Source organism: Cheilinus undulatus, linkage group 21, assembly GCF_018320785.1.
Source record: "Cheilinus undulatus linkage group 21, ASM1832078v1, whole genome shotgun sequence".
Lineage (NCBI taxonomy): Eukaryota > Metazoa > Chordata > Actinopteri > Labriformes > Labridae > Cheilinus > Cheilinus undulatus.
Window position 1 is genome coordinate 27,732,971 of NC_054885.1, and position 25,970 is coordinate 27,758,940.

At 39.4% G+C, this 25,970-nt stretch overlaps 3 protein-coding genes across 4 annotated transcripts in view; 2 read left to right on the forward strand and 1 right to left on the reverse strand.

Moving 5' to 3' along the window:
* dnm2a (dynamin 2a) overlaps window positions 1–1,809 on the reverse strand; it is a 45,269-nt gene extending 43,460 nt beyond the window's left edge. For both annotated transcript variants that reach the window (XM_041778159.1, XM_041778157.1), the window contains exon 1: window positions 1,327–1,809. In XM_041778159.1, the coding sequence (XP_041634093.1) occupies window positions 1,327–1,487 (161 nt within the window). In that variant the 5' untranslated portion in view covers window positions 1,488–1,809. The remainder of the gene's footprint in view (window positions 1–1,326) is intronic.
* Window positions 1,810–1,981: 172 nt separating this feature from the next.
* qtrt1 (queuine tRNA-ribosyltransferase 1) lies at window positions 1,982–7,081 on the forward strand. Its single transcript, XM_041777825.1, has 9 exons — window positions 1,982–2,288; window positions 2,405–2,473; window positions 2,594–2,732; window positions 2,823–3,017; window positions 3,778–3,916; window positions 4,009–4,084; window positions 4,196–4,305; window positions 4,598–4,682; window positions 6,764–7,081. Exons 1-9 carry the CDS (start codon window positions 2,010–2,012, stop codon window positions 6,914–6,916), a joined length of 1,245 nt encoding a protein of 414 aa, XP_041633759.1. The 5' UTR covers window positions 1,982–2,009; the 3' UTR covers window positions 6,917–7,081.
* Window positions 7,082–9,079: 1,998 nt separating this feature from the next.
* Window positions 9,080–25,970, forward strand: part of LOC121503484 (potassium channel subfamily T member 2) — a 65,561-nt gene continuing 48,670 nt past the window's right edge. Inside the window, exon 1 of the mRNA XM_041777934.1 lies at window positions 9,080–9,168. Within this exon, the coding sequence (XP_041633868.1) occupies window positions 9,080–9,168 (89 nt within the window). The remainder of the gene's footprint in view (window positions 9,169–25,970) is intronic.

Consider the following 25,970-nt stretch of genomic DNA (forward strand, 5'->3'; position numbering starts at 1 on the left):
GTCACTTCTTTTTGTTATCGGTTGCATGTCAGTCTAATCTACAGGCAAAAAGGGGAAGGCCTGCACATGCAGTGAAACTAGGTCGCCATAAAAAGTATCATGTTAATTGAAATAGATTTGTGTCAAATAATTGCTGTGCAAAATCCTTTTACTCTGAATTATTGTGCACTTAATGGTAGTCTAATCTACGTGTATGTTCTTGTCTGAGAGCAGTTACAACATGCTCTTGCTAGTGTGTTTTTAAACAACTGCCTGTCCGCATACCATCTTATTAGCCTACCTACTTCCATTTCTCTACCGGCTGGTTTGCGTGTATTTGTGATTGTGTGATCACTGTGTGGGTTGGGTTACACATAGACATACAGATATTCGCTCTATGGGCTGGAAACCTGTTAAACAAGCTGCTTTGGAGCTTGCTTGTTTTGTTACTCTATCCGCAGGGTGATCTCCCTCACGGCTGATGTGGGAGAGAACAACAAAACTAGCCTGTTGGGGAAGACAAGATCAGCCTGTTGAGAAGCACTGTCACTTGACCTCATCATCACTGAATCAACTGAGAGACTTTAAGTGGATTTCCCTAATTTCTGTTACAAAAGAGGAAGGTGATAGAAAGTGGTGTCTGCATCAGGATTAAGCTTGTCCTGTTTTGATAAATGGGTTGAGTTTAAAGCAATAAATCATATCAAATGCACTTGGACTGACTGGCTGCACCTACCCAAAGCCCTAAGGACAGAAAGAAGGTCACCTTCTGTGTTATTTAACTCATTTGGCTTATCTAGTGATATGCTTGAAGTCCCACATCTCAGAGAAAAACATTCTTATCTGGCAAAAAGCGCCAATGTGATGTAAAAATTCAAATTAAGAGCTGTCACTGAGAGACCACAATAAATGAGCCAATGCAAATCCTAGAGAAACTTCTGGGAGTGGCATGGAAATATAAATAAAACCAGAGGAAGACATGCCCTTTCAGAATCCACTTTACATGCAAACCAGAGATGATGTCGTTTCTTTTAAAAGGCATACGTCCGCCAGGCTCAGCGTTTAAAGATGTAAACAAAACTCAATGGATACTTGCTGACAGTTTTGGAAGCACACAAACGGCCCACTGTTTTCCACGTAAAGGGCGTATTACGTCTAGCTGTTGAACCTGCAGCCTTTTTACACTATCAGGGCAGGTTTACGACAAATGCGTAAATTACAACTAACGTTACGTACTGGGAGAGACCTGACTTAAGCACGGCTTAATTGCGAATAGCATTTGAAAGCAACAAACTGTTAGCCAGGAGATAACTGTGATAGTACCCTGAACTAATGTCAAGCACTTACCTGCCTACAAAATTTTCCAAGACTGAGCTTTTTCCGGCGCTCTGTCCTCCAACCACAGCAATCTGAGGAAGGTCTAAATTGCAACTTTGGCCAATGGAGCTGAAAGCGTCTTGAAGCTTATTAATCAGGGGAATCAGGTCTTCCATGCCCCGGTTCCCCATGGCTTCGTTCGCTCAGAAAGCCCCTTCAACACAACGCCGACAGGAGGCTAATGCTAGCCGCGATAACTATGAAGATAGCGTTAGCTTAGCAGCAAGGTGCTCTCGGGTTACTCTGAGTGTTGAGTTCCGCCGCCTCAATAGATCGGGCTTTTACTATCTCCTTGAATAGTTGTGCCGTTGCCCGTTATTCAGTTCACAACACTATCATTTCGTGTTCTTTGTAAGCGCTTTAACTAAATACTCAGTCAGTCGAATCGGACGGAAAACTCGCAAAACAAAACTTCCTCTACACGAACACCATCCGGTCCGGGCAGACGACATCCGATCGAAACCGGTGAAATAAGCCCCGCCTCTTCTTTTTAAGACCAGCTTGTCAATGGTTATTTTTACTGCCTATCCATACAACTCATATTTTGATTGGCTAGCTCAAAGGCGTGTTCTTCATTCTGAACGAAATGCTCGTCTGCGATTGGTCAATACATCTGTCAGCTCGAGCTACTCACGTCACATGGTCACTGCAACATGGCTGCCACCACACAGTGTGGGTCTGATTCAGAAAACAGCATGTCCATTAAGAAAGCTCTCTGTGCAGCTTCTCCCCTGACTTTGCGCATCGTTGCTGAATGTCCAGTGACCAAAGCAAGAGCTTGTGACTTAATTCTGCCTCACTGTGCCGTCAGCACCCCTGTTTTCATGCCTGTCGGGACACAGGGGACTCTGAAGGGTATCACTGTGGATCAGCTGGAGGGACTTGGATGTCAGATTTGTCTTGGAAATACATACCATCTGGGAATGAGACCGGTAGGTAATACAATTGTAGCAACCTTTCAGCTTTTTTAATGATTAAAGTTTAGTATGAAAGACGTTAAGAATGCAGCCTAACTTTTCTCCTCGTCCTTTTACTCTGCTGCCCACAGGGACCTGAGCTTATTGAGAAAGCCAATGGGTTGCATGGATTTATGAATTGGAAGAGGAATCTTTTAACTGTAAGTGTATCTTTTCTAAATTTATCAATTCATATAAAATAGTTGCATTCATAGGATGCTTGTGTTCACAGTAGCAAAGGGGGTCAGTCTGGTTGAAATCTTGTTTCTTCTGTTTTACAGGACAGCGGGGGCTTTCAGATGGTGTCTCTTGTTGAACTGTCAGAGGTCACTGAGGAAGGGGTCAAGTTTAAGTCCCCCTATGATGGCAAAGAGATCCTGCTAAGTCCTGAGAAATCCATCAGCATACAGAACAGTCTGGGTCAGCATAGAATAAGGATTAAGACACAAATATTTTGTCCATCTCTTCAGTTGCGACGGTAACTAATCCTTTTCTGTGTGTGTTTCCTAGGATCGGACATCATGATGCAGCTAGACGATGTGGTCAGTAGTACTGTCACTGGACCTCGAGTGGAGGAGGCCATGCACAGATCAATTCGCTGGCTTGACCGCTGCATAGCAGCCAATAAAAACCCAGAAAAACAGAATCTGTTTGCCATTATCCAGGGAGGACTAAACGCAGAGCTGCGCAAGACATGTCTAGATGGTGAAAATAATTCCACTCTGTTGATCTCTTTTGCAGCTCCATTTACTTGCATTTCAGTGCCTTGTAAATACAGGTGTTGAAAATTTTTGGAATAATGTCATTGTGACCATAATGTCTCCATATTTATTTTTTTTCTGTCCCATGGTTTTAAGAATGTAAACAATATTAAACACACCATTACAATAAGGTTTGTGTGAAACTAGGAGTCAGTGTGGAGGTTTCCTAGTTTGAAAGCTTGTGCAAAATTATAAATGTGAGAAGGATTCAAGAATTACACCATAGCTACAATTAAAGTAGGCGTGTGGAATAGGGCGATATTGGATCATGAAAAATGGAATGTTCCATTTAAGCAGAGCCATTGGAGAATCCTATTCTAAGGTCTATGCACTGACCAACAGACTGTTCCAGAAGAAAAAGATAAACAATAAATTATTTATTTTACACTTCAGTATTTGCACATTTGATAAAGAATATGGAGAGTAAGATTTGGGTTTAGAAATTAGCCTTAAAATCAGATTTAAAAAAAAATTGTGATAAAAAACAGAGTTTATAATCCAGCCATCAATGAAAATCATGTTATGATTTTATCTCCCATATTGTTGTTAAGTTAAAAGTGTAAATTTTTTGCACAGGTACATGTAAGAACTAGAAAACAAGAATGTCACATTTAATATTAGGTCTTATTGTAAAATCAGCCAGTTTTTAAAGTTGTGATTGTAATAAAGGCATTTGTTTTAAGTGTCTTATTCCCTCTCTGTAGAAATGACAAAGCGTGACGTTCCTGGTTTTGCCATCGGCGGCCTCAGTGGAGGAGAAGAGAAAGATGACTTCTGGCGGATGGTCACTCTGAGCACTGATCACCTACCTCGGGAAAAGCCTCGCTACCTCATGGGTGTCGGGTGCGTTTTCCTGTATGCTGAAGATACTTTATTAGAACTGTATGGTTTTAAAACTGATCAATGCATGCTGAAGTTTTCCTTATATGCTACAGGTATGCTGTGGACCTGGTGGTGTGTGTAGCTCTGGGATGTGATATGTTTGACTGTGTATTTCCTACCCGCACTGCAGTAAGCACCCTTAACCTCAACACAATCTTAATGACCTCTTAAGCAGTCATAATTTCATTTAAAATCTGATATGACTGTGTTTCTAAAGATCATGTTTCTTTCCCCTGCTAGAGGTTTGGCTCTGCTTTGGTGCCTTGGGGATCCCTCCAGGTGAAACATAAGCAGTATGCAAAGGACTTCCAGCCCATAGACCCAGACTGCCAGTGTCCTACCTGTAAGAGGTGAGCCAAACAGATGAAGCGTATGTGTGGTGGTTTGGCTCACATGTATGATTTTTGTAGGTCTAAAGGAGTGCTTTCGCTATGTAGTGGGCACATTTAGCAGCAGTTTAGTATCAGTAGCTCTACTAGCTGTTTGGACAATTTGCCACTCATATATATTGCAAACCTCCATTACTTTAAGAGCCTGTAAATAGTTGGACTTAACTCCATGCTCTTTTGTAACTCAACATGTATGTTGCAAAACCCTATTGCTGTTAAAAGTTGTTAGTAATATTACTCATTTCTCTTTCAGACATAGTCGGGCTTACCTCCATGCTCTTTTTAAGAGTGACACTGCTGCCATGCATCACATCACCATTCATAACATCGCCTACCAGGTCAGTATTATAAATATAAAGATAAAATTCAAACCAAGTGATAAAAATAACTGCTGTCAATCAATTAAAAAAGAATGTAATTTATTATAGACATTGTAATTAATTGATTACAATTAATTCCATATGTCAACAACATGAGAAAGATTGCATTACTGATATATTTAAAGATAATAGTCACAAGATAATCAAAAATGACATGTGTATGAATGCCATTTACATTTTATACTTGCTTTTGAAACAGGAGAAATAGAGACCATGGATGGGTTGTCCATTTACTAGTCAATATAGGATGCAGTTTTAATTTTGACAGCTATTTTTAATTTTAGTCTCAGTCTTAGTTGTTAGATTAAATGTCTTTTAGTTTTAGTCACATTTTAGTCAATTCTACCATTTATAGTTTCAGTCTAGTTTTAATTGCCGAAAAACTCAGTTATTGTTGTCAGGTTTTATTCCATAAAAAGTCCTCACATTTTAGTCTTAACTTTTAGTCCAAACATTTATTATTTACCTGAATCTGGTACCAAATCATGGTAGTGTATTCAATACACCCTGCCAAACCTGGGGTTCCTGCTTTTACAACTGAGAAGCAGATCAGCTAAAGATACATTGTATTTTTACAGATTTACCCAAAGTGGAGAAATGTCATGGATATTGAATGTCAGACTGAAAAAAAAACTAAATTACATTTAAGTCTAGTTTTATTCATTTTGATGAAAACAAAGCTTACTTTTAGTCAGTTTTAGTCATCAAAGATCTATATTTGGCCAATCTTAGTCTAGTCTTTCTCATTGATAAACAGCTGTTGACATTTTTAGTCATAGTTTAAGTAAATGAAATGAACAATGCGAGGATGTTGTTAATCTGTGGAATATGGATTTTATCTATAAAATTTTAAGAATTAAGAGTAAAAAGAATGTTTACATGAGTTCCAATCAAAGTAACAAAGCTACTTTAGCCGGTTGTGTGATGGCATCACAGTGTGATTAATCAGCATACATTGTTTAATCACATTTTTCACCCCATGATTAACTTAAATTAATCGCACATTTTGACAGCACTAATATTTGACCACTTAATAAGATAACAAAGAGGTCCCTTAGAGAAAACCCATAAATGATTGGTGCAAATTTTCAGTTTGTATCAGTTTCATTGCCTTACTTTTATCATCAGTTGTTGTTAAAACATTAGATCAGAAAGATGCAGGTGGTATATTTAATGAAAATACAATCCTACCGCAGTTGAGCTCTAGAAGACTTTAAGCCAAATATGAATTTATTAGAAATTACTGTATTTAATCCAAAGCCTTTGCTTTTTCCTTTTTTATAATAACATTTAAAGATGCAGCTTTATATGTAATAATATGGCCGAGTGTGGTCTAGATCTGTTCTTTTTTTAAGTGTCTTAATGAAATATTTGTTACCAAGCAACATTACACAAATAAAGATCGACTGAGTGAATAAATATCCCAAATTAGCAGCGTTTTAACATTTCATTTGTTCTCTCTTCACCATCCACTTGAAGAAATCAACATGAAATGCATGTTCAGTAATTTGTCTCAGAGTTGAATTGCTCAGATTGATCTTTGACTAAAGTTGTTATAATCTTAAATTTACCTGAGATAACCTATTATTTGGATCCGTATATCTTTTTCTAATGTGTTGGATTCTGCAGCACTGTCTTTTTTTGAACTTGCTTTGCTACTCTGGCATTATCACAACAAGAAAGGGCCTCCATTTGAGACAGAAATGTCCTTTAACATTATTTTCATGTTAACAGACCATGACAGATTATTTCTAATTATGCAACGTATTAGCTTAATGATGTCTTTTCCTTTTTAGCCCATTAGCGTGGGTCTGTAGTTTTTGGTCTGTTGAGCAGCCTCTCCATCACTTTTATTCATAATCAAATGATATAACAAGTATTTGATTTTTGTTAAAAGTCTACAAGTTAAAGTTTGTGATGGTCAGTAGCACCACATAAATATTCATACTGTGAATTCTAATCATTGTGATCAGTATACTCTGTAGTTGAATAGATCAAGTATCATAATCTTCTCATTTAGTAAACATTTTTCTTTGCAGCTCACCCTGATGTGCTCTGTTAGACAGAGCATAGTGGAGGGCCGTTTCCCTGAGTTTATACGGACTTTCATGAAGCAGATGTTTCCCTCTCGTGACCAGTACCCCAGCTGGGCTGTGGATGCTCTCGCCTCTGTTAACATTACTTTGGATTAGAGTTAGGAAACAAACTGTGTGGAGATTGGAAGGTTTTATATCTTTTAAATAACCTTTTTTATGTATCATCATTTTTTACTATTTGTTTATTTTTGTAAATATGACGGCGATGAAGAAAATTGGTTTTGAACAAAGGAATAAAGCTGTATTGTCTTTTGCATCAAACTGCCTCACTCACCCTCTGCAGATTGTCCTCTGAGAACACATTATGATAATGTGAGACTGAATGGGGTTCAAATGAGGTTTGAAACACATGAACTGTCTCTTCTGATATGCTCAGACACTTTTTGTTGTTACCATGGCTACCAAGCTCGGCCCACCCACTTGAAATGAATTGTTTGCCTTCATGACAACCTATTTGTAACATTTTGTACCGTGGGGGCATTACGGAGATATTTCTTTTTTGTCCGGCGGCACACCATTACTAAATGCATTTGTATTCTGGTGTTCTAACTTGTATGGAAACAGACCATTATTCATCAGTAAACTGCTGGAACAGACAAAAAAGATCAAACTCACTGCTGACTGGCTGCTTGTGTCATTTTGACCACAAGAGGGCAAAATAGTCAAAATCACAATCTGACTGTAAAACTAGATCAAAGTATCCTGTGTAACTGTACACCGTAGTTCAGCGTCTAAGTGGGCCAAATAGTCTCCTTAGTTAAAATAGCAACAAAGATGAGGAGTAAGAGGTGAAAGGTGTTGACACAGGAATATGAATGTCAAATTGATTTGCAAACAGAGTCAACCCCATCACAGTAGTCTCAAATCATAACTATTTATGGTTTTTATTATTCCTCTGTTAAGTTCACCTGACTTTTGTCTTTTTCAACCTCTGTGAGAGTATATTGTTCAGAGCTCACTAAGGCACTGCTGCTTTATCAAGGCTCAATTGAGGGTGATTAATATTAATAATCATGAGTTCATTTGCATAACACCTGTTGTCTGTGGCTTTGAGTCAACAGTCCTCTTAAGCCCACATTTGAATTTCATCAGGTCTTTTGTTCTTACCTCGGGCACTTCAGGATTTAACCTGTGACATGTAATGAGTGGCAGCCTACTAAAATCGAGTTCATGAAGGACATTGTTTGTTCAGTGGACAATAAGAGCTGTTTACAAGCACCTTAACCCTAAACTGCTAATGTTCAGGTTAGTTATAGTTACTGAAATATTTTAAAAAGGCAGTATGACTATATTAAGTTCATGGTGATTGTGTTTTTATTGTAATGTCTTTTAGTTATGAGATGATTATACTATCTTTTTAAAATAATACCAGCATGTGGTTTCTACTTTCTTTCAAAAAAGGTTGTTTTTCCTGGCATATCTTCAGCTTTGACTGTGTACTTTGGTTATATTTAGTGTGCTTGGTGAGAGAACAGCTTTCAGAACTCGGTTGGCAAGCTGTACTACATAAATTGGATGAGTTCTCGTGTCCTTTTCAGCAAAGATCATTCCCAACATGTCGTTTGTGCCTTCTTTGCTGGCTCTAAGATTTTTATTCTATATTTTAAATCGAATTATACTGGCTCTTCATTAAAAAAAAAACATAAAAGTAGTGTTTGGACTCCGTGTTGCGCGCAGTTGGTCACGTGTATGATAGTTATATCTTCATTCAGGTTTACAGATAGTCTTCTTGGAGCATGATTTTCTTGAACTCTCCTTACGAAGATTATTTTTTTGTTGGTTTGCCAGTGTTTCAAAGTGTTGTTTTTTTTTTTTGCGTAATTTTGCTCTGTGGCTGATCCTGATATGAGCAGCACAGTAGCCACAATCGGTTGGTGACACATTGGTGGCCAGTGCGTCCATGCATAGCTCAGTCAGAGAGGATGCTGGTGTTGAGAGAGACAACCAGTTGCTCCCCAGCTGTCACAGTAAAAGTGAAGCCTCCCCAACGCACTAACGGATGAACATCTTCGACCTGTTGCCTCCGCGTGACGAAAACTAGCTCTGCTTTGAGACGAGGAAAAAGAAGCTGATTTATCTGTCCTGGAGGGAGGTTGAAGACGATGCCATGAGGTGTATCGATGTTTTCATTTTTTATCTACGTTTTGAATAGCAGAGGGAACAGGAGCGGAGTTGGTTTGGGGGGATTTACCTCCGCTGCGTGGAGGTGCTTTTGTCGGTGAAATCTTTCTCTGTCTCTGGGCTCTGAGGAAGACAACCATGGTCGAACTGGAGAAGGATGTGCTCCCGCTGCCACCTCGGTACCGGTTCCGAGACCTGTTGCTTGGGGACTGGCAGACCGACGACAGGTAAGGATGCAGCTGCTTCCATCGTTTACGCACGGCGCACCGAATCCGTTGCGCAACTGTGCGCCATGAGAGCATCACCTATTAAAGTAGTTATTTTTTTCTGCGTTTGCATTTTCTCTCTGTGATCTTGTTAATCCAAGTGCTTGAATGTGTTGGAGCATTTAACAGCCAGCTTTGCATTCGTTGTCATGGATGCTGCAACAGGTTTACTCTGTGCTAATGCAAGAAGAAGTAGCAAAAGCAACATACTGTGCACAGCAGAGAAAAAACAGTCAAAAGGGAGACTGGACTGGATAGTAATTAAGGAATTTTACTTTTATTCGTCTACATTTCATGCATTTTAAATGTCAAAAATCCTCTTGGTAAAACAGGGAGGAAAGGAAGACTAAGATGGATGTTTTAATTTATACTCATACCATAATTCCTGAGACCTGAACAGGGGATTTAAAGTGGGTGCTCTCAGTAACTGGCAATTAACCTTTGCCTACACTCTATTTGCAGGGCAATAGATTTAATGTGCTATACGATATGCATTGCTTAATTTGTCTATTTCATTATGCCATCTAATGGAAAACCTTAACCTCCATTTCACGCATGGTGTCTTTTGTTACCAGGTGAAAATGCCGATCAGAACACTTGGTTGACCTTATTAGCTTTTCACAGTCTGATATTTGAGGAAAGTTTCAATTAAAAGCATCAAGAGATCAATCCAAGCCTGGCCATTGACTGAAATTACAACTACATGCTGCTACTATGTCAGCATGTCAATAGTACTTGGGAAATTATTGAAACTTTGTGAAAATGTCTCTTAATTGTGATGAATCATGCCATTATACTTGTGTATCTTAATCATCGGGGATCACATTAAACACAGCTGAGTCCAGAGTGGGCCCGCTCACTCTGGAAATGCTCCTCTGGCCTGTCGGCTATCGTCCAAGGACTAATGCTTGTGCAACTAAGTGCAGTTTGACCTAAGTCACCTGATTACAGGGTTCAGTGATGGGGGTTGCTGCTTCTTTCTTGCAAAGGGATCCTATAAGGTCTTGGCATCATATTTTTCAAAGAGGCAGTGGAAAAAAAGGCAACTGACCAGAACATGGATGACTTTTACAACAACATAAAACCAAAATATGAATACTTAATAGAGTATTCTATATATATGACATCGGTTAATAAATGCTGAGAGATATTAAGGGAGCTTTCTGAGCCTGAATTGTTGCCACATCTGTTTTAATAGCCTCTTTTAATGAAATTTGATGAGTGTTGTCAGGGATATCCTGCTGTCGATCACTTTAAGAGCTCCAGTAGGTTCTGAGATGCAAATATAACTTGTGGGGGCTGTGAATGTGTTGCTTTTATTTTGTCATTGCATGGAGCAGGAATGTCCAGTGCACATGCTGCTTGCCTAACATCCAAATTATGAGCATTTATCTTGCTCTATTTATCTGGGTAGAAATTTAGTCCTTTGTATTTTAAAAGTGGATTCTTTTGCATTAGGACAGTCTGAAGGAGAGAGAGCACAGGGTCAAGTATTTGAACTCTCTGCCCACGGGTATGAAATGGACTAATTAGAAGAAAGCGAAAGATTTAACTGATTGTGATAGAAAGCTTAATTACACACAGTTTATCTGCCATGATCCATTAATCAAAGAAGAGTAGCTTGGGAGCCAAGAACAAGGTGCACCAATCCAAGAACAGAAATCCATCACAAATCCAAATGTCAATACGTGCATGCATAACGTATCTCCCTCCACATATGGCTGCACTCAAGAAAACATCTCTGAGCTCTGTAATGCATCTTCAGTCACCCTCTGTGGGCCTTCTCCCTCTCCTCTCAGCTTGCATCACATCTCGGTTTGTGTGTGCATTTGTCCATATGTGGCCCCCTTTAACATCCCCCGCTCCTTGACATCTTACTTTTGATTGAAGTGCCTCCAACATCGTGCTTTCCCTCCTCTTCAAGAGCTCTCCTGTAACACAGTGGAATGCAATTTTTTGCTTGTTGAAAGGTTCTCAGGTGAGGCAATTTCCAGCACCGATGTTTAAAGATGGGAATTGATTTGATAATTTATTTCACACAGAGGGGCCTTCAGTCCTCTTGATTGTACTATTATTATGAAGAGCCTCTTTTTTTCCTACTTAAATATTTGTATTTGGTTGACCTGTTCCCTGGGATTTAGTGGTTAGAGTGAGTAGGACTTCCCTGGCTCTGAATGACAAACTCCAAATGCTCCAAACTTCATTTGAACTGCCCTTGTCTTGACACAAGATCTGACTAAAATATATAAAACTGCAAACATATTAGACTGTTTCTGTGACAACACATTTGCTGTGTCTATTTTTTGTCTTATTGGAACAAACAGAGAATAGATTTGGCTCAGATCTCCTAGTAGAAAACTAGTTTTATTCCCAGACAAAATTTTCACTTGGATTTGAAGCTAAATCTGCTCCTATTATTTCTTTCTTTCTTTCTTTCTTTCTTTCTTTCTTTCTTTCTTTCTTTCTTTTTTTTTTTACAAATTGCATCGCTGATTACTTTATTCAAGGCAGTGTTTGATAATGAAATAAATGTGTGTTGACACCCAGCAACACTACTGTGATAACACAGACACCATATATTTCCTGGCAGTGAGTCAGAGGCTTCTGTTTTGATGAAATGACATTTTACTTAACAAGGTGATCAGAGGGATTTTATCAGGAGCTATCTGAATGTTGTCTGAAGGTTAAGGTGATAATGAGGCCTGGAATGGATGACTTCTTTTTAATTACTGTTGGTATGAGCAGCAGTCGTTGATTTGGTAATTCAAAGTTTGCTTATCCAAAGTAAGCCACTCTTGTTCTATTTTAATACCAGCTTATAATCTCCTTCATTTCTTCCAATGCTTATTTTGGCAGCTATTTTAGATTTAGGCTAAGTTGTCAGATGAAATTGCATATTAGATTTAGACACATTTCCTCTGGGATACAGTGCATTAAGTATTCAGACCCCCTTCACTTTTATTTATTTTTTTTTAATGTTGCAGCCAGATGCTACAGTCAAAAAAACCAACATTGTTTTTTTTCCCATTAATCTACACTCACTACCCCATCATAACAAAGTGAAAACATGTTTATTTATTTTTTTATTTATTGTAAATTTATAAGAAATTAAAAAAATGAAATGCTACATTGACAAAAGTATTCAAACCCTTTGCAAAAACACTTGAAATGTAGATCAGGTTTCTCACAGTCTTTGCTGAGATGTTTCTACACCTTGATTAGAGTCCGCCTGTGGTAAATTAAATTGACTGGAAAGATTATTAGGCAAGGCACACACCTTTCTATAGAAGGCCCCATAGCTGACCATGCATATCGGAGGAAAAACCAAGCCATGAGGTCAAAGGAACTGCCTGCAGACACAGGACTGTTGCAAGGCACAGACCTGTATTGCTTCACTGAAGGTTCCAGACAGCACCTCCATATTTCTCAAATAGAAGAAGTTTGTCACAACCAGGACTCTTCCAAGAGCTGGCTATAGAGCCAAACTGAGAAATCAGGAGAGAAGGGCCTTTGTAAGAGAGGTGACCAAAAACCTGATGGTCACTCTGACTGAGAAATCCTGTGTGGACATGGGACAAAGTTCCAGAAGGGCAACCATCACTGCATCCCTCCACTGATCTGGGCTTTATGGCAGAATGGCTTGATGGAAGGCCTGGGTCGCTGCAAAACACATAAAAGCTCACTTGGTTTTCTCTAGGAGTTGCTTGTATTTTACACTGAGGAGAGGTTTCCATTTAGCCACTATGCCACAGAGCAGCGTCTAAATACTTATGTCATTGTGATAATTCAGTTTTTTAAATTTTGTATAGCTTTGCCAAAAATTCTACAACTCTGTTTTAACTTTGCCATTATGGGGTACTGAGTGTAGATTCATGAGAAAAAAACAACTGTAACATCAGGCTGTAACATAAAGTTGAAAAAAATGAAGGGTTTGTGAAATGTGAATACTTTCTGGATGCACTGTACATTTCAGCAGAGGAGAGCTACAGGTTTAGTCTAACAAACTGTTTAATGTCTTTTTTAAAGGAAGCCTTAACCTGCTAAAGTTACTGATATTATAAAAGCCTACCAGCCATGATATGGTGCCTGAAGAAGTGGATATACTTTTAATCTATCCCCACATTTTTTACCAGCCTGTCCAGCAAAGGTTAACTACCCGTTGTTGTAAACAAAGATTTATACTACCATCCTGTACAGTTAGTTCACCTAAATATTGGCCTTTGGTATTTAATTTGTCACATAACGTGAAATTAACAGCCAAAGAAGAGCAAATTTTAAAATCACCATTGGTCCTTAGACTATAGGATGAGACATCTACATGAATATGCATTTTAAGTGAACTATTCCATACTCGTTAGGGTGCTGGTTGGGGTGGATATTTCAAAAGGCAACAGACAAGTGTACTCAGATTACCTTTTGCTGCTTTTACCATCCTAGGAAATTGTAATTTGAACTTAGAATACGCTATAGAGACTGAAAAGAGTGGCTATATGCCATAAACCTGTGTATACCCTACACTACACTGCCTGCCATGTAGACCTTAGTCATTCGGTGTATAGTCAGACTACAGTTTGCACCTAGATACTGGTAATCTATGAGCTCCTGCTCTGACTGTCACACATGCACACTTTTCTATAATGATTTCATTAACAGAAATGATCAGAATCAGCTTTATTTGCCAAATATTCTTATGCAACATGGACTTTGACTCTGGTTTTCTTTGCAATATGGGTGCAAGATCAAACGTATAAAATATGCAGGGATGTTGGTATAAGGTAGATAAGATAATTTAAGATAGTTTACACTGATCCGTGCAGATGTGCATATGAGGTGAGGCATCTTAACACAGTGAGCTTTCTTACAGTATGTGAGTCACAGTAAAGAGATTAATAAGTGCAAATGTGCGTATGAGGTGAGGCACAAAGATAAACGTTTCTCAACAGTTGTTTTTTTTCTGAGGAAAAGCATGAAATATATCATTGATTAAAAAAAATCTCTGACAAAATGTTGATTTATTTTTATTTAAGGAGACAAGATGAGGCAAAAATGCCAGTTGGAGGGACAGTTTTAAGAATAGGACTTTTAGGGTCTCTCAGCTCCTAAAAATGTGGCAAGTAGGCTACAGAGGTCGATAAATGTTAAAGTAATCCTGCTTAACCTCTCATTTCATTACACAAAAATAAATGTTTTAATAAAAAAAATTAGTGGCATGTACAACATGAATTCTTCACCTAAAATATTTCAGAAGAAGTTTGTGACAAAACCTGTAATATGCATTTTAGTAGTATTAATTTCCTGTAGGTGTTACTAATATTCACTTACTATGTTTATATTACTTTTTCAGCCACTCAGCATTATAGGACATTCTACGTATTATTTAGCCATGTTTTAACATCACTACCTTAATACACCACCAAAGTTTTGATTGCATTTTGCATATGCAACTCTGCATGCCAACAGTGTGTTAAGTTACTACTGTTTCTAAAGTTAATTATTTGAGTCTTTCTCTTGACACTAAAATATGATTTCTGTCATGTAGCAAAGCCTATAGCTAAATATCCTCCAGTTAAAAATAACCCATCCTCCTCTGGCTGTTACTGCTACTATTTCTTCAATCCTTATTTAGAATTTAGCATTTAGCTACCTTCTAGTTATGACATAGAGGTGGTAAGAAAAATGTCAGCCAACCTACCCAATGTCATAATATTTATGCTGCTTTAAGAAGTACTTATTAATAATAATATTAAACTGGACAATACACTACTTTACCATCAGTAAATATGTTAACTATCAAGCAAGAGCACTAAACCATCTGAATTAAAGGCAGCTTATATTTTTCGCTCATATTTAAGTGTGTTTAACTTATAATGTCTGCACACATGGCTGCTGCTATACTGAATACTTAGCTACTTACTACTCTCTATCACTTCTGTGTCTGTGTTTATTGACCTGCTGGTCTGTCAGACCTGATGATGACTGAAGAGGGATTGACATGTCTAACAAACCTTTAAGGCATAGAGTAAGAGTGCAGGCATTACATTTTCTCGTTTTTTTTTTTTTTTTAGCTCAAAGAGCGATAGATATCTGCACAATTTCAACCAAATTTCCTTTTGTTTCAGGGGTGCTGAGAAGAAATTTTGGGGTGCTTTAACACCCCTCAAAAGGGTCCAAAATCACCTGTAATTAGTGGTATGCTGTTGCACATTTTTCATCCACATTATTTTCCCCTATCCTGACACACCAGACAGACTGTTTCATATATAATCCATAGCATATTGCTACCGTTGGGCCAAAACCACATACCTCCAAAATCACCACTTTCAGGGAATAAAAAAATGCTGCATTTTTCAAATTAATTTAATACTGAATTGCCATGGTTGTTGTTGTTGTTGTTATTATTATTATTATTATTATTATTACTTCTATTATTATTTTATCTTTTTTGTTGATGTTGTTTACACTTTTGTTACTTTAAGATTTGTTAAAACCCCCTGACTGATGTAAAGGTGACCAGTAGCTCTGATTTATGAAAAAAAAATAATAATAACGCAAAATGGAAATACAAGGTTTTGGCCCAATGCCATCAATATGCTATATTTCACATTCATTAGTGAAACCTTCCATACAATGTGTATGGGAAGGGCAGGACTTTTCCTTTCATATTCCTGACTGGCCAATCAGAATGACAGGATAAAATGTCTTTATGCTCTTGTTTTGAAAAGGAAATGTGGTCTAAGACTGATTAAACCGCTGCTTTTCTACAGTTACAAGCTAATAACTCACCTGCAGCCATTGTATACACTAGCTACAGTATAACTTAACCCTACCCACAATGATTGTAATCTAGTAAAGTCATACCAAGGCAGGTCAGGAGAAGGACAAAGACATATGTTCTGCCATGAAAAGCTCTCCTTGTGGTTCTTTGCTCTTTTTTCTTTAATCTAAAAATGTGGTCCAGTTCTGATACAATTGCTCTAGCTACAACTGAGATAAATGCTACACTAGCAGCATCCATTTCTATTGGCTTCCAGAACAACTCAACCCCACCCATAATGATCACAAAGTCATGTCAAGGAAGGCCGGGAGAAGAACAAAGCATCTTTTCACGATGAAAATCTTTCAGTGCTTTTTTACTCTCTTTATTTAACAAAGAAATGTGGTCCAGTTCTGATAAAACTGCTGCTTTGCTATGCACTATACAAGAGGCAGCCATTGCTATTGGCTCACAGTACAACGTAACCCTAACCATAGCTACTGTTCACTTCATATGATGCATATTGCTTTGAACAGTTTTTAGTTCAGCACAACATTGTGGATTGAAGCTTTGCAGGAGGGATTTGCCTAATGATAGTCTAGAAAATCCATCTGCTTTGCAAGGTTAATTACCCCATAATCTGTCAATTTTGACACATGAAGTTTTTAACTCTTTTGGTTCTCATAGTAAGCATTCTCTGGCTTAATATAAAGCATTTACCAAGCATTGCAAAGAACATTCCTTCTATTTACAGTAGACTATTCTTAAAACAGCCTAAAGGCACACACAACTCCAAGCACAGCTCCGTTTGTATGTCAAATGTGTTAGAAGTGAAATGAAATACAACAAAGTCTCCATTGCTCTACAATAGAAAGCCTCAGCGGGAGCTTCCCTCAGAGTCCAGGATTATCATACAAATGACAGTCTTTTGTCCTTAGAACAATCTTTTATTGGCTGTCGCCTCCACATTTTCTCTCACTCAATCTTTGTCTGACTCTCCTCTCCACCATCCTTTCCCCCCGACACTCTTTAGTCTGCTCCTTAATTCCCTCCGTCAAGCCTTAATCTCATAGGGCCAATGCAGGCCATGATCCATCAATGCTGTCAATAATCATACTTTGACTTCACTATAAGCTACATGCCCAAGTCCTTGAGTGAATCTTTCAGAGCTACTGGAAGTTTCAGTTACATCATTTATAAGGCACTTTAGAAAAGCTGATAGCTAACTCTGTCAAAGATTGCATTTATCACTCTTCATGTCCGCATAGCCTGAGCTGGCATAAAAGGAGTTATTAGCTATATAGGCTGCTTGTATGATAAGAAGTGTAACACTGTGAAAAGGTGATTTTGCAGGTTCAAGGCTAGGTGAGAAAAAAGGAGTGATGGTGGAGTGTGCTGACCTTCCTTGCTTCTGTCATGACTTGTGACGATGTTCCTAAAGCTGCATTCGGTGGCTGGTAAACAGGTTCAGTGTAGTTGCTTTTAGAATGCACAGTTGCTAATACGGATTGGTTTAACTCTGCAGACTAAGGGAGGGAATTGAGGGGAGAACTAAAAAAAAAAAAAAGTTCACTGATATTGGCAAATGAGAGAGGCTGCCTGTAGGTCTTCACATTTACCAGGGGTGTCCAAACTCTTGCCTTCAAGCAAAGGTGAGGTATATGAAAGTTTGTTAAACCAATGTGATGTAGGTTAAGGTATGCTTTGTGATTAGTATGCCTAAATGGCTAGTTCAGTCAGACGCAGGATTTGCAGCTATATATATTTCTTTATATCTTCTTTATTAAGTTATCAACTAGCACCTGTTGCTGTTATTTATATTTGGCTGTGTGGCTGATCTGAGACCCAAGCCAAGGCAGGGAGAGAAGCAACAAAACCTCAGAGCAGAGCAGGCATCAATAAGAACTGAACAACATTGATTAAGTCAGAAGCAGAATAAAGGAGGAGCTGGGGTGGAGGAGGGTTGCAAGAGCAGCTTGCAGAGGGAGAAGCAGAGTGTGGCTAGGCAAGAGCAGGTAAAATGAGGCAGCATGAGAACGATTAGCCAAAAGCGTGCTTACCTGCTAATCGGCTGGCCATCAGCCTACTAGGGTTTGAGTGGGATCATCTGACCTCAATAATGACATTGCTTGACTCCATGGCCTGCTTGAACTAATGTTATAAAACTTGATTTGATAGCTGACAAGGCAAATAGACAATCATTTCCAGGTTTTGGGGGATGCCAATCAGATTTCAGGGGTCCTGTTTGGCCCTAGCTACCACTGGCTCAGCTCTTAGTATATTACTAGTTTGTACTATACTATACTATAGTACTATAGTTTGCTGCTATAACCATCAGAGAGTTTGAAAACATGATATTGTTATTATGGTAGCCAATATCCTTACCATGTACAGTGTTGTCTCAATTTAGTCACTAAAACACATCAATAAATTCTTCTTGTCTAGATGTTAGTTTGCAGAATAAGCATGGTAGATCCACTTTGTGCTGAAACTATGAATTGCAACACAATAGAGCACTAGCTTCATGTTCATTGTGGACCATGTTTCATTTTATTTCTAGAATTTGCTTTGGGCTAATCAAAATTGGACCTTGGGGCCACCTTGGGGCCCTCTGGACATAGTTTGGACACCCCTGTTATATGCTGTATTGAACAGATAACGGGACATGATAAGAGAATAGAGAGCCCATACAGTCTGAGCATGACCATGCTGATAAGACTATTCTTAAAGCATATATTCTTGAAGCATAAAATGAACATAAGTTGCCATTCTGTCTTTGAGAGGGCTGTTTACAGTTGGAGCAGACTTAACCTGAAGGCAAAGTTAGACATGATCAGTTTGCTTGAACAATCTGAGTTTATTGTATTTGATTCCTGCTCTTTGTACTAAGGCAACTCTTATATCCTTTTGCTATACATGATTTAATTTATATATATCCTAACATACAGACACATATTGGATGTGTATTTTCTTTTCATTTGATCATTTTCACTGTTAAGCTTAAGCCTGAGGCTCTAGAAAGAGAACAGAGTCCAGGTGTGTGGCTGGTCATCATCTAGGCCCATGCTTCTTTTATTTTTAGATCCATTTTGCCACCACTAAAGTATAAATTGAATTCCCTAACCAGCCTTTGGGTTACATGTGCACTGTCAACACTTACGAGCCTTCCTGCTGTGGATACTAACACAGCCATGGGGCTGACTAGCATGTGTCTGGGCACTTCTGTGTTCTGCAGTGTTCAGTGTTACTGAAAGGCCTCGAGTTATCAGAGTGGGGGCAGGGGGCTGCTGTTCCATGCTGTTGTTGAGGATCACAAACCCCTATTCCCAAACTGTGTTAGTTTAATGCACAGCAGGGTTTCTAAATCCATGCAGCCTAACAAACAGCAGGAGGGGCCGATGAGATGATTCCTCTCATGTTTCACTCCTGTAGCGACGCACATGTCATTGAAGACTGCTTCTGAACAGATTGATATCTTCGGATTTGATCAGATGTTTAACGCACATCTGAGGCTAATGAAATCTGAAGGGATGGGGAGATAGAATGTCATTAGATTGCTTTTGATGGACCCCTTTTTCATGGGGGTGGGGGTGGGGGGGCAAATAACAGGCACAAGATGTATCGTTCTTGTAAATACAAAATTAAATGATCAGAAAACTGTGCTGTTCTGCTATCTGCTTAACAAAGGAGACTCCATGAATGTGTTGACAGATCCTCCCAGAAGCAATAAAAAAGTGAATGATGGGTTCAGGAAAGGATGAGGCAAGGCTGGTTTACGTCAGGGAGCAAGGAGGCAGAAATGGTTGAAACACTTCCGCTGATGATGTATGGAAAGTTTTAGTCCATGGGAACCCAGGGATTGTTCAGGAAATGGCTCCGAGCACAAGCTGCTGCACAAACGGACTTACTGTCATTATGTGGCAGGTTACATTGCACATCTCTCATACATGATGGCTGACATTTCTCAGCTGTGGTGTGCCAAGGCTAGTGGCAGACAGAGACTGTTTAAAGCTACAGTATGTTCACAGCAGAGTAAACTTCGTCCCCATGTAGATGGCTTGACTTTTACACGGATGAAGAGATAAGTAAAATTTGCCCTTAAAGGTCTCACTCATTATTAAGTTGTTTTGGAAATACCTGCATGTTTCAAGAAAGTGTTAAAATCAGTTTCACAGCAGCACTGAAGGGTGTTTAAAAACTGACATTCTTTTCACCTGACTTTTCAGTCAACATGAACTCGTGCATTGTCAGTTTTTAAAAGAAAAGGCGTCTTTTCACTGTAGAGATGGATCACATTCTTGCTTTACATTTTTATTTCTTCTCTTTTCCTCTCCACCTGCCATTAACAAAGTCTGATGTGTGCGATGCTTGTGTATCTGGGTCAGGGACAAGCTGTCCTGTCAACCATTTGCCGAATGAAGCGGAGTACACCTTGGCTCTGTTAAGCTTTTCCAGCAGCCCTGTGGTGATGTGCAATTTATTTTCCTCTTCTTATCCAGTCCTCCTGACCTAATTTGCAGTCTGTTTGTATTATCGTTTCATATTATTGTTTCATATGTTGTATTTTCTGCAATTTTGTCTTTCCTTTTTCGTTGTCCAAGCCATGACCTCTTTTCTCAGAGAAGCCTGCATGCATCCATGTTTCATGGTCATCATTATTCACTATAAAGAATAGTTGTTTATGTTTTTCCCCAGTAGGCTCAACTTCTTAAAAATTAATATTTCTATATGTGTCTGATAGTTATATCTGCATTCATTCTATGTTTACTCCTTGTATCTCCAAAGGTTTTATGAAATACACTCACCGGCCACTTTATTAGGTACACCAGTTCAATTGCTTGCTAACACTAAAGGCTAATCACATGGAAGCAACTCAATGCATGAATTTAGACATGGTCAGGACAACTCTGAAGTCCAAACTGAGCATCAGAAGAGAAATGAAAGGGGATTTAAGTGACTTTGAATGTGGCATGGTTGTCGGTGACCGACAGGCTGGTCTGAGTATTTCAGAAACTGCTGATCTACTGGGATTTTAATGCACAACCATCTCTGGAGTTTACAGAGAATGGTCCAAAAAAGGGGAAAATATCCAGTGAGCGGGAGTTGTGTGGACGAAAATGCCTTGTTGATGTCAGAGGTCAGAGGAGAATGGGCAGACTGGTTTGAGATGATAGAAAGGCAACAGTAACTCATTACAGCCAAGATATGGAGAATACCATCCTTGAATGCACAACACGTTGAAGCCTGAAGCAGATGGACTACAGCATTAGAAGACCACATTGCGTGCCCCTCTTGTCAGCTGAGATCAGGAAACTGAGACTACAATTCGCATGGGCTCACCTGGTTTAGACTATAGAAGATGACTGGTCTGATGGGTCTTGATTTCAGCTGAGACATTCAGATGGTACAGTTGAATTTTGCATAAAAACATGAACATGAACATGAAAGCAAGGATCCATCCTGCCTTGTATCAGGCTGGTGGTGGTGATGTAATGGTGAAGGGGATACTGGCATACTTTGGGCCCCCAGCTGGGCATTGTTTAAACAACACTGCCTACCTGAGAATTTGCTGGCCAAGTCCATCCCTTTATGACCACAATGTACTCATCTTCTGATGGCTACTTCCAGCAGGATAATGCACCATGTCACAAAGCTCAAATAATCTCAAAGTGGTTTCTTAAACATAATAATAAGTTCACTATACTCCAGTGGCCTCCGCAGTCATCAGATCTCAATCCAGTGGAGCATCTTTGGGATGGGAGATTCACAGATCTGCAGCAACTTTGTGATGCTATCATGTCAATATGGACCAAAGTCTCTGAGGAATGTTTCTAACACCTTGTTGAAACTGTGCCACAAAGAATTAAGGCGGTTCTGAAGACAAAAGGGGGTCCAATACAGTATTAGCAAGGTGTACCTAATAAAGTGACCAATAAGTGTAAATGTGGTAAGGCCGTGGTGGTTTACATCACAAGAAGCAGACTACCTCTATCTGAATTTGTTTGCATACTGGTCATTGATTTTTCCCTCTTTCTTGTGGTTTTGAGTTTCATCCCATGCTGCTCTCACAGCATGAATTGATAATAATTGCAAATGTGTTTTTTAGAATGCATGATTAATTATGGAATGCATTTTTAAACCTTAATTTTATTGGTCTCTCTGCGAGGCATACTGTATTGAATTTCTATCTTGTATACCTTATTTTTCCCTACCTCAGTGGTGCGCCTGCTATCTTTGAGCTACATGCAGAGGTGGTGATGAGCTGTTGCTGTACAGTTGTGCACATATAGATTTGGGTTTCTGTAGTCTCTTCCACTGTGTCATTAGATGGCCAGTGCTGTGTCATTATGGAGCACAGGCATGGGTGGAAGCAGCAGGAGAACAAGGTTCATCTCTCTCTCTCTCTCTCTCTCTCTCCCTCTCTCTCTTTCTGAGAAATCCTCCTCCGCATGTCCCCCTCTGTCTTTCTGTCCGTCTGTCTGGGCCTATTTAACTGTCTGTATTATTTTCTTCTCTCTCTCTCTGTCACACTTCAACTCTCAAAGTGAACATGCAAATGCAGAAATGCAAATTCTGCCCCCAGGCTCAGGTTGGAAATGTTATGCCATGCCCCCTTTTATTAATCCTCTATTATTTCCAGCTGTTAAAGCTACCATATTTGCCTTACTAAAGCCCATGAGTGGATTTTGTATGCCTGTCTCTAAAAGATTTTTTGTAAACCTATATTTTGACAAAGGAGTGGAGCAGAGAGAAAGAGAAGGAACCCCTTGGGGTTGCTCCCCCGTAGTGAATCTAACACAGCAAACTGAAATGGCTGTTCCTTAATCCTGTGACATATTTTTTGTGCACCAGTGTCCCAGAGCACTTTCTGTCAACAATAATCTAATCATTTATTTTCTCTGTGATTTTTTTGAGAGCCTCGAGGGGCTGATGTGTGGCTATTGCCCAGAGGTGGCGTTGTGATGTGCTAGTGTGTCTTTGTTTTGAAATTATGCTCTTTATGAGTTTTTAATGTGTTTTTCTCCCCCATCCTCCCCTTAGATTAGAGAGCCACATTCTCAATCTATCCAACAGCTCAACTCTTTATTGGGCTATATTTCCACTTTACTTTTCATTCTCTGTTGTACACTAAAGTGGAAAGGCTTTCCTTTAGAGGAACACATCAAAGGCAAAATGACCTCTGAAATTACCCTTCCCCTTTGTGGCAACTTCTTCTGAAAGGTTTTAAAAAGGCTTCCAGGACTTTGGTAAATGAAGAAACACATGAATGGTTGAATTTTGGAACAAGTATCAACTTTAGTATCATCCTATAATAAAAAAAGAAAAAGAAATGAAGTTTTTGGCCAAGGTGCAGTGTCTGATGGATTTGGTTGTAAAAGGCTCCAATAGCATGTGGGACTGCAAACCTACCAAAGCAAAACTCTTTGAAAGACATAGACCACATAAGAAAAAATATAAATGACCACTGGGATATACCTAATGTTATTCTGCGCTTTCATTCATAGAGAAACAGGTCTTGTGTTTTGGGGTCCAAAAGTTGCATGTTCATATGAAGACTCAAGGTTGGATGAAGTGGCACAGAACATCAAGCATCTGTCATCAAGGCAGCTTATGTGTGCATAATTTGGAGATTTAATTTTAAAGAAATAATTGCAAAGGGGTTGCAGGGGTTAGTGACACTTGGTCAGGGCCTTTGTGGCAGAGTTTGAATGTTTTTCCTGTGCATGCGTGGGTTGTCTTGGGGTACTCTGACTTCCTTCCACCAACCAAAGACATGCTTGTTAGGTTGATTGGGGGCTCTAATTTGGCTGAGTGTGGGCGTGCCTGGTTGTTTGTCTCCTGTGATTGACTGGTGACCAGTCCAGAGTTTAACCCGCCTCTTAGCCAATGACAACAGGGATAGGCTCCAGCCTCCCATGACCCAAATGGGATAAGCAGTGTAGGAAAGGGTTGGATATGTAATCCTACAGTCATTATAGATGGAAAATATGTGTATATATTTAAATGATATCATATGTAAACATTTTTGATTCGTCTTTTGGACCTAGCCTCAAATGGCCATTCAGTAATCGTCAGTTTGAGTACATAACAGCCTCAACATTTTGCCCTTAAAGGTCACATATTTTACCCCTTTAAGCCAAGTTTATATTGGTCTCTGAGGTCCCCAAAACATGCCTGGGAAGTTTGTTGCTGAATAAAACACTCCAGTATTGCAGTCTGCATGTTTAAAGACCCTCTGTTTCAGCCCTGCTAAGAATGAGCTATTTCTGTGTCTGTGGCTTTAAATGTTAATGAGCTGTCTGACTCAGCCCCTGACTACACCCCTCTCAGGAAATAGATGTGGCGGAGCTTTCTTGTATTTCTTTCATTTTCTTGCAAGTGAGCCAACTGAACCTGGGGGCGGTGCTAACTCCCCACATGACATCATGAGGGAGAAATCGGAGAACGGCTTGTTTCAGCACACATTTTCTGAAGGGGGGGGGGGCAGGCAAGGAGAGTTGTGCTGTCGTGTATGTATCCTCTGACTGCTTATGTCAATGTGATGTTTCAGAGTTTTTTGTTTTTTTTAATCTTTAATAAATTTGCAAATAAATTCTGTTTTCTCTTTGTCACTTTGGGGCACTGAGTGCAGATCAATGAGACTAAAAATGATTTTTTTATGACAGTAGCATTATGCTTCAACTTAACAAAATTGAAAAAAAGGGATCCAGATGCACTGTATAACAGCCCTGCAATTGACTGGCGACCAGCCCAAGTTGTACCCTGCCTCTCGCCCAATGACAGCTGGGATTGGCTCCAGCCCTCTGCGACCCTAATGTGATAAGTGGCTTAGATAATGGATGGATAATGCGAAATTTCTTGTTATAATGATAGACTCTTCATGTTATAGCATGATACTGAAGGGGTTTTTAGTCTTTAATTCTAGTGCAGCAGCAATATGCTGCTGTAAATGAAAAACAGAATTTAATTAAGATCTTTGGAGATTGAACTCGAAGGGTTAGGTCACTCTGATATGCAGTGAGTCCTTTGGTATTGCTGCACTTCTCACTGGTAGCCTGGGTACAAACATTAATATGTTATCTGTTTTCTGCTCTTTAATTTGCAGGCTGCAAATCTTGCATTGCAACATTGTATAAGTATTACCTCTTCAACAATCTTCAGCATTTCAAACCAGTTCTAATTTTGCTTAGCACATCAAACAAACCTCTCTGAAAGCACAGCTATATTAAGATGGTAAAAAAATAGCTTGATGCCCTCGTGTTTACTTTTTTAATTCCAAACTCTGATTATTCTTCATGAGGATTAGTATTTTTTTTGAGACAAGTGACAATGTTTCCCTTTACTTAGTGCCCCCAAGTATTGACTGTTTGATTGTTCTGTGCATGAAAAAGCTCATGTAGTCTTATGGTTGGTTAACCCAAGCCAACACAAATATGCACTTACACACAAACGATCTCTCTTAATTTTCCCTTGTCAAAGACTAACAAATACTGCTGGGTGTCCCTTCTTTTTAGCAATTCCTACAACAATAATGTTCCAATCAAAGGTGCTGTTACACACCCCTGTGCTTCTGTGAGTCTGGGGAGCTGTCTGTGTATCTGCATGTTCTTCTGTTTCCCTTCATGCTTGCCAAAGCCGTATTGTACGCAGGCTGTTCTGAGGGAAGGGAGCCGTCAACAAGCTGGAGCGAGCTATCGGCTTCTATGGCTGAACACACTTCACAAGTATGTGTTTGCTCACATCTGCTCATGAGGAAGGGAGGGGGAAGACAACGAAGCCCATGTTGCCATAGCAACAAAGAGGAAACTTACCCCCCATCCCCCCAAACGGTGCTGGGAAAGTGTGGCGTAGGTTTTGATGTGTCCATGTCTGCCTGACCATGTGGGGTGCTGGTATAGCGTCACCCTGGAACCCTGGGAAGACCCCACCCACCCACCCACTCCCCCACAACAACTCTTCCTCTTCCTGCAGACAGGAGAATAGATTGCAGTGTTCTGCCTCTCTTTCA